The sequence below is a fragment of the Delphinapterus leucas genome, chromosome 7 (genome assembly GCF_059928025.1).
Source record: "Delphinapterus leucas isolate spDelLeu-1000000601 "Yukka" chromosome 7, BTC_Dleu_Yukka2, whole genome shotgun sequence".
Lineage (NCBI taxonomy): Eukaryota > Metazoa > Chordata > Mammalia > Artiodactyla > Monodontidae > Delphinapterus > Delphinapterus leucas.
In genome coordinates this window covers 93,510,002-93,519,226 of record NC_143135.1, presented here as the reverse complement: position 1 = coordinate 93,519,226, position 9,225 = coordinate 93,510,002, and the positions used below count along the sequence as shown (strand labels likewise).

Sequence of the window (9,225 nt, the reverse complement as noted above, 5' to 3'; positions counted from 1 at the left end):
AAAGCACTTTACACAGTAATATTAACCTAGTCCTTGCAACCATTGGGTTCGGTGTCATTTTTATCCCCATTTTGTTAAGTATGCTGCCCAAGGTCGTACAGTTAGGAAGTTATGGAAGCAGAACTCAAACTTAAGCTGCACTGCAGCTCCAGAGCCCCCGTACCTAACTACTGCTCTCTGGTGCTTCTGAAGCTGCTGGGGGCAGAGATCTTGTTGGGGTCGTGGCTGTAGCCTCGCGGCTACAACAGCGCTTGCTGCACGGTCTGTTGAATGACAGAATGGACAAAGATAAGAAACACGATTGTCACGTCACAGGGATGTAAAGTGGGCCCGCAAGGTGCGCGTGTCCCTCGTAAGCCCGCCGAAGCTCACACGAGACTCCCTGTCGGTTCCAAACACCCTCCCTCACTTCCGGTCCTGGCCCCGCCTCCCAGAGTCCTCGCTCTCCGTTTCGCGTTCAAGAATTTTGTCCGCAGCGTCGATCCGTCTCCCCCCCCCCCCCCCCTTTGCTGCTGCCATGGCGGCAGCTCCGCCGCTCTCGAAGGCGGAATACCTGAAGCGTTACTTGTCTGGGGCAGATGCCGGCGTCGACGGGGGTTCTGAGTCCGGCCGCAAGCGTCGCAAAAAGCGGCCGAAGACTGGCGGGGCTGGCGGCAAGGGGTGAGTTGGCCCTGGCGGGGCGCGGTCCGCGCGGCTCGCCGCCCCTCACCTTCCCAGCTCCGCCCTCGGCCCGGCTCTTCCTGGGCTCCTCGCCGGCGGCCCCGAGGGGCCCAAGCGCCCTTGACTGCTCGCCCGGCGCTGCCTGAGCCCAGAGTCCGCTCAGACCGCTCCTCGCGCCCCTGGGCAGTATCTTCGACGTATTCAGGCCCGGCTGTAACTTTCATTACTCTTTTCCCGCCTTTGTAGCATTCCGTCCTCTCCCGCAGAGAATGAATATTGTGCCCTGAGACTAAAGTGGTGAAGCAAATTCAGAGGTTCTGTGCGTGGATATTAAGGGCCCAGAACATGTCGGTGGGGATTCTCCAATGCCAAGGACTCCGGTCCTGAGTCGGAGACCTATGCTCACTTCCTGTTACTCTTTCTACTACTACTAACAATAACAACTAACGCTTATACAGTTCTTGTCATGTGCCAGGCACCGTTCTAAGTACTTTAGACCTAAACGAATTTATTTAAGCTTCATAACAGTACCATGAAGTAGATATTTTTGATACCCCCACTTTTCAAACGAGAAAACTTATGTGGCCCAGTTACTGGGTTGAATAGTGCCCCTTCCCTCCAAGGCATGTCCACCCAGAACCTCAGAATGTGACATTGTTTAGAAATAGGGCCTTTGCTGTTGTAATTAGTTAAGATGAGGTCATAGTGGGTTAGGATGGACGCTGAATCCAATATGACTGGGGTCCTTTTAAGAAAAGGGAAATTTGGATACAGAAACAGACTTAGAGGGAAAACTACCACGTGAAGATGGAGGCTGAGACTGGACTGGATTTATGCTGACAATAGGGGTTACCAGAAGTGCGAGGAGTCAAGGAAAGGTCTTTCCCTAGAGCCTTACTGGCGGGCATTGCCTTGCAGACACCTGATTCCAGACTTGAAGCCTCCAGAACTGTGAGAGAATACATTCCTGTTGTTTTAAGCCACCCAGTTTGTGGTACTTTGTTAGGCAGCCCTAGGAAACTAATAATATACCCAATAAAGTCAAGTAGTTCCGAAGAACTAATCCATTTCCTCTCCTGGTTTGGTTGTTGTGTTATGCTTGCTTTCTGTCCCCTCTGACTTGTGTGGATTCCTTGGAGGCAGTGCCACGTAGTGAAATTAACTTGAGCTTTGGAGTAACACTGATTAGGCTTTGAGTCCTAGCTGTGCCACTTTATGGGCTGTGTGGCCTTGGGCAAGATATTTCATCTGTCTAAGCCTCAGTTTTTTCATCTTTAAAAATGAGAGTAAAACTGAATGATATCACTTATATTAAATGGTTGTTGTCATAAGTGATCTTGCCTTTTCAAATAATAACTGTTAATAATAACTGTTTATATCATGGCATTGTTATTATTTGGACTCATCCATAGTTTATCCATGTAACAAACATTTATTGAGTATTTCCTATGCCAGTTTCTGCAGGGTGTTGAGGATATCACTGTGAGTGAGAGAGGCATAGTCCCTACTCTGATGGAGCTTATAGCTTAGTGGAGATACAGCCTTTAAACAACTAATTACACAACTGGTTGATTTATTTCCTTTGTGATAAAGTATTCCAAGAATGAGTAACGGGGGTTCTTAGTTGGGGGAGGTAAGTGAAATAGTATTGGAAGGTCTGTGAAGGAAGTTATATATATGCTAGGATTTTAAGAATGCGTAAGAGTTTCCCAGTAAAGAATGAGAAGAGTAGGTCAGGCAGAGGGAAGGAACTGAGACGTGAAACTGGTACGGAAAGGAATTTGGCTCATTGTAGGCACCAGAAGATGACTAGTGAGTAGTGAACTGAGGAGGCAGTGGTACAAGATGAAGTTGGCCGTATTGGCAAAGAATGGACCATAGATCTTGTAGGATTTTGAGTTTTAGCCTAAAACCAAAGATAAGTGTTTGTAGGAAACAAACATGTTTCTTCTCTTTTGATCTTTTTATTTTTCACATTTAGAATGCGGATTGTGGATGATGACGTGAGCTGGACATCTATGTCAACCACTAAAACAGAAAAGGAGGAAGAGGAAGATGATGGTGATTTGCCTGTGGTGTGTATCTTTTGAGGCTGTGAGGACTCTGAAACGCAAGCCTCTCAATCTTGACTCCCAGTGCAGGGTAGATTAGTAAGGGGGAAAGTTGAGGGCAGAGAAGAGGTGACACTTTCCAGGAGCTATTTTAAAGGAGTCTTCTTTGCTTATGCCTATACACAGTCTTTGTATATGGAGGGCTCCATCTGCCTGGAAACGGGAACTGATCACAGAGAGGCAGGATTCCTCAGTGTCGGTGATAGAGCCATGATTAGAATTCACCATGGTTCAATTTGTTGGAACCTACCTTAAAAATAACGTTCAGGTTCAATCAAAGGAAACTTTTTAATTGCTCATTTTATTCCCTGATTCAACTAAGCTTTAAATTATATGCTCTTGCCTAAGTACAGGAGATATGTAGATTAAGAGAACATAGTGTCTGTGCTTTACAGGTCATACTCTACAATGGGAGACTGAATTTCAAATGACAATATGATGAATGTTGGAGATAGAGTTCACACATGTACCAAGTGCCATTAGAACACAAGGGAGTTAGCATACTTTTTATTCCACTGGGAAATTCCATGAAGGATGGAAATATCTGAATTGAATTTTAAAGGATGAGTAAGAGCCAGGTGGGTAAAAGCATAGGCAAATAAGTTAGCATTGGTATGGTCATGGAACCTTGCTCAGAATTGCTGAGAAACAAGGTGAAAAGGAGAGCTGTTGATAGGCTGTATTATACTAAAAGGTTGTAAAGGTGAATTCCAGATGAGTATGTTTCATGTTAATCCCCAGCATATTCTATAATATTGATAGATTATTTAAAAGAAGGTTTGTTAGTAATTAGAAGGGAAATAGTGATCATAAGGAGCCAGTTTAGTTTCAATTAGAATGAATTACTGAAATCTAGTTAATGTTTATAACATTTGTTGTTATTTTTAAAATTTATTTATTTTTTTAAAATTAATTATTTTATTTTATTTATTCATTTTGTTTTTTGGCCTTGTTGGGTCTTCGTTGCTGCGCACAGGCTTTCTCTAGTTGAGGCGAGCAGGGGCTACTCTTCATTGAGGTGCGCAGGCTTCTCATGGCGGTGGCTTCCCTTGTTGCGGAGCACGGGCTCTAGGCGCGCGGGCTTCAGTAGTTGTGGCTCATGGGCTCTAGAGCACAGACTCAGCAGTTGTGGTGCATGGGCTCAGTTGCTCCGCGGCATGTGGGATCCTCCCGGACAAGGGCTCAAACCCGTGTCCCCTGCATTGGCAGGCGGACTCTCAACCACTGTGCCACCAGGAAGCCCTATTTTTTTATTTTATGAAAGCAATACATGTTTATTATAGAATATTTTGGAATTGTAAGAACGTTTAAGTTTTAAAAAGAATATATAATCACTTTTACTGTGACCATCCAGAGATAACAACTGCTAACGTTTAGATGCTTTAATTCATAGATTGTAATACTTGTATTTTATTTATTTTTTCAAATATAATTGGAATTATACTATACATATGGTTTTGGAGCCTGCTCTTTCACTTAATAGTATGTTGTCAATACTTTAGTAAGACTTTAAAATATTCTTTGAGAATGTGACTTTTAATGGTTACATAGTAGCTCAATATACATATTAATTTAATCTGTCTTATTACTGGCTGTATGGGTTGTTTCCTGTTTTAAAATATCACAATGATTTAATAAACATTTTGGACATAAATCATTGTAAGAATCCATTTATTTCTTTATTCCTATGAAGTGAAATCAATAGGTTAGAGAGTATGGTCATTTTAGGTGTTTCCCATATTGCTTTCCAAAAGGTGGTATGAATTTGCACTCCCACTAGAGGTGTATGTGAATGTCACTTTCCCCATTTCTTCATCAATATTGGAGCATTATTCACATCAACAAAGCAACTGCAAACCTATGTCAATTTGGCAGGTGAACAGTGGTATCCATATTCTTTGAAAAAATAGTAAAATGAATGATTTTTCATATGTTTATTGGGCTTTTGTATTTTATGAATTTCTTGTATTTGTCCATTTTTTTAGAAACTTGGAGTTTTTATTTTTTTCATTGATTTATTTGGTATTTGTATAATAGGAATATATTATCTGTTTTACATGCCATAGGTATATTTTGTCATTTGCCTCTTCATTTATAATAGTTTTTGATACTTAAAAATTTTGATTTTTTGTAGTCAGGTCTGTTAATTTTCCTTCATAATATTGTCTTTTGTTCTTATGATTGTCCCAAAACCTACATAAAGGAAGCTTTAGCCCCACTGCTAGACTCTATGCTTGTTACAACAGACCTTGATTATTGAATTCATTTTTGTTACTCCAAGATGATCACAACCAATAATTAGGACAAACCACAGTAATAGTGGCAGCACAAGACTAATAGGTGTAATTTACCATGTACCAAGCACTAAGCTTACATGAATTATCTGTTGAATCCTCATAGCAATCCTTTGATCCTGCTTTTACAAATGAGGAAATTGAGGCTTAGAGAGAATAATTTGCCAAAGGTTATACAAATATTAAGGGGCAAAGCTGGGAATTTAGATCTCAATTCATCTTTTTTTTTAAAATAAATTTATTTATTTTGGGCTGCATTGGGTCTTTGTTGCTGCACGCAGGCTTTTCTCTAGTTGCGGCGAGCGGGGGCTACTCTTTGTGGTGCACGGGCTTCTCATTGCGGTGGCTTCTCTTGTTGTGGACCACGGGCTCTAGGTGCACGGGCTTCAGTAGTTGTGACATGCAGGCTCAGTAGTTGTGGCTCGTGGTCTCTAGAGCACAGGCTCAGTAGTTGTGGCGCACGGGCTTAGTTGCTCCGCAGCATGTGGGATGTGCCGGGACCAGGGCTCGAACCCGTGTCTCCTGCGTTGGCAGGCGGATTCTTAACCACTGCACCACCAGGGAAGCCCCATCTTGTTTGAAAGCCTGTGTTTTTAATGCCCAGTGAGAGATCTCAGAACTAGGTTATATGAAGAATGATGGTAGGATCTCGGGAGAAGAGAAGAAGTAGAGGGGAATTCAGACCTGGGTTTGAGTTTCAGTTGTGCCACTTGCTAGGTTGAGAAAGTTACTTAACTTCTCTGAGCCATAGTTTGCTCTTAGTAGTGTGGAGCCTTTCTTTCCAGGGCTTTTGTGAGGATAAAGTGAGATAATGTCAGTAAAGCACAGAACACAGTGCCTTGCTCATAGTTGCTACTGTGTAATTAGAATTTATTATGCCAGCCATCTTTGAAGGTCTGTCATGTGGAAAGGGGATCAGTTGCATCAGAGGTAGGACTAGGGTGGATGGAAAGAAGTTATAGGAAGGTAGATATGGGTCCAATGAAACTAAGAACTTTCTAGCCCCAAAATGCAGTGGACTGCCTTGTAACATGAGTTCCATGTCAGTGAATTAGTTCCCTGTGAGGGAGGGACTATGTGAGTGATCATTTATCAGGTATACTGTAGAGAAGATTCCAAATTTGTTTGGGAATTTGGATGATAGGAAATATGGTCTTATCCCTTAAAAATTCTATGAGTCTGTGTACATTTTATTGACTTCTTTTGGTTGGATACTAGAAAAACTGTCATTGTGACTACCTACAATAAGAAAGTTTTCATAAGGAGTCCAGAGCCCTTAATGAATGATAGGATGACAGGAAACCTGCCTGTGTTTTCACTCTGAATGTAAAAGTAAAAGGGTAAAAGGAGTTTAGCTTTTAGCTTACAAGTGGCAGTTGTATACCTGGCACATTAATAAGAAGGTATGTAATGAAAGAAATTAACCTCTGGAGGGAAATTGATTAGTCAGAGAAAGATCTATAATTAAACCATCCAGTGACAATCACATGTTTATGGAGCAAATGTAACTGAGGACCAGTACCTGTTTCTTCATGGCCGTTTTGGGTCTTCGTGTGCCGTGTATTATTAGGAATGGAATAGTCATAGCTTCAGGTTCTTGAGACAACAACAGTGTTACTTGGCTGGATCCTGTGGATTTCCTTAACGTATTGTTCTCACTCCCACAGGTGGCTGAGTTTGTGGATGAGCGGCCAGAAGAGGTAAAGCAGATGGAAGCCTTTCGTTCCAGTGCCAAATGGAAGCTTCTGGGAGGTGAGTTCCAACAATAGGTAAATCTGAATTTCCCATTTATAGGAGAAGGCTTTTTTCTTTTTTTCTTTTTTAACTGAAGTATAGTTTACAAGATTGTTTTAGTTCTAGGTGTACAGCAAGGTGATTCAGATATATATATATATATATATATCTTTTTTCAGATTATTTTCCATTATAGGTTATTACAAGATATTGAATATAGTTCCCTGTGCTATACAGTAAATCCTTGTTGCTTATCTATTTTAGGTACAGTTGTTTGTATCTGTTAATTCCATACTCCTAAGTTATCCCTTCCCCCCTTCCCCTTTGGTAACCATAAGTTTGTTTTCTATGTCTGTGAGTCTGTTTCTGTTTTGTATATAGATTCATTTGTATTATTTTTTAGATTCCACATATAAATTATATCATATAATATTTGTCTTTTTCTGACTTACTTAGTATGATATTCTCTAGGTCCATCCATGTTGCTGAAAGTGGCAATATTTCATTCTTTTTTATGGCTGAGTAATATTTAGTTGTGTGTGTGTGTGTGTGTGTGTGTGTGTGTGTCCATCCCGCAGCTTCTTAAACCAGTAGTCTCTTGACGGACACTTGGGTCGTTTCCATGTCTCGGCTGTAGAAATAGTGCTGCTGTGAACACTGGGGTGCATGTATCTTTTTGAATTAGTATTTTTATTGTTTCCAGATATATACCCAGGAGTGGAATTGCTGGATCATATGGTAGTTCTACTTTTAGTTTTTTAAGGAGCCTCCATACTGTTTTCCACAGTGGCTGCACTAATTTACATTCCCACCAACAGTGGAGGAGGGTTCCCTTTTTTCCACATGCTCTCTAACATTTGTTATTGGTAGACTTTTTGATGATAGCCATTCTGACAGGTGTGAGGTGATACATCATTGTGGTTTTGGTTTGTATTTCTCTAATAATTAGCGATGTTGAGCATCTTTTCATGTGCCTTTTAGCCACCTGTATGTCTTCTTTGGAAAAATGTCTATTCAGGTCTTCATCCCATTTTTTGATTGGGTTGTTTTTTTGATATTGAGTTGTATGAGCTGTTTGTGTATTTTGGATATTAATACCTTATTGGTCGCATCATTTGCAAATATTTTCTCCTATTCCATAGGTTGTCTTTTAGTTTTGTTGATGGTTTCCTTTGTTGTGCAAAACCTTTTAAGTGTAATTAGGTCCCATTTGTTTATTTTTGCTTTTATTTCTTTTGCCTAAGGAGACTGAGCTGAGAAAATATTGCTACAGTTTAGTCAAAGAATGTTTCACCTATGTTCTCTTCTAGGAGTTTTGTGGTTTTAGGTCTTGCATTTAGGTCTTTAAACCATTTGAGTTTATCTTTGTATATGGTGTGAGGGAATGTTCTAATTTCATTGTTTTACATTTGGCTGCCTGGTTTTCCCAGCACCGCTTGTTGAAGAGACTGTCTTTTCTCCATTATATATTCTTGCCTCCTTTGTCATAGATTAATTGACCATAGGTGTGTGGGTTTATTTCTAGCTCTCTGTTCTGTTCCATTGATCTGTGTGTCTGTTTTTGTGCCAGTACCATGCTGCTTTGATTACTGTAGCTTTGTAGCATAGTTTGAAGTCTGGGAGGGTTATACCTCCAACTTGATTATTTTTTTCTCAGGATTGCTTTCACAATTCTGGGTCTTTTGTGGTTCGATATAAATTTTAAGATTACTTGTTCTAGTTCTACGAAAAATGTCATGGGTACTTTGATAGGGATTGCATTAAATCTGTAGATTGCTTTGGGTAGTATGGCCATTTTAACAATATTAATTCTTCCAATCTAAGAGCACAGAATATCTTTCCATTTCTTTGAATCATCTTCAGTTTCCTTTGTCAGTGTTTTATAGTTTTCAGCATATAGGTCTTTCACCTCCTTGGTTAAGTTTATTCCCAGGTAATTTTTTTTTAATGCTGTTTTAACCAGGATTTTTTTTTTTTACCTTCTCTTTCTGATGTTTCATTGTTAGTGTAAAAGAAATGCAACAAATATCTGTATATTAATCTTATACCCTGCTATCTTGCTGAATTCATTTATTAGTTCTAATCATTTTTGTGTGGTGGCTTTAGGGTTGTCTATGTAGAGTATCATGTCATCTGCAAATAGTGACAGTTTTATTTTTTCTTTCCAGTTTGGATAGGTTTTATTTCTTTTTCTTGTCTGATTGCTGTGGCTAGGACTTCTAATACTATGTTGAATAGAAGTGGTGAGAGTGAGCATCCTTGTCTTTTTCCTGAATTTAGGGGGAAAGCTTTCAGTTTTTCACTGTTGAGTATTATAGCTCCATTGGCTATGAAGTAAGTGCCAGCTATCAAAGGTAATCACATCACCTAGACAAAAGATTTTTTTCAATATGAATATAATCCTGTGTGTAAATGATTTGCTGAGC

The 9,225-nt window shown here is 40.2% G+C and overlaps 1 protein-coding gene across 3 annotated transcripts in view; it reads left to right on the top strand.

The window, feature by feature from the left end:
* The first annotated feature begins 507 nt into the window (after nt 1-507).
* The window catches only part of BUD13 (BUD13 spliceosome associated protein), an 80,446-nt gene continuing 71,728 nt past the window's right edge, over nt 508-9,225 (top strand). For all 3 annotated transcript variants that reach the window (XR_016393931.1, XR_016393932.1, XM_022559215.2), the window contains exons 1-3: nt 508-660; nt 2,642-2,735; nt 6,733-6,817. Coding sequence is in view for 1 of the 3 variants with exons in the window: in XM_022559215.2 (XP_022414923.2) it covers nt 518-660; nt 2,642-2,735; nt 6,733-6,817 (322 nt within the window). In the remaining 2 variants the exon portion in view is untranslated. The remainder of the gene's footprint in view (nt 661-2,641; nt 2,736-6,732; nt 6,818-9,225) is intronic.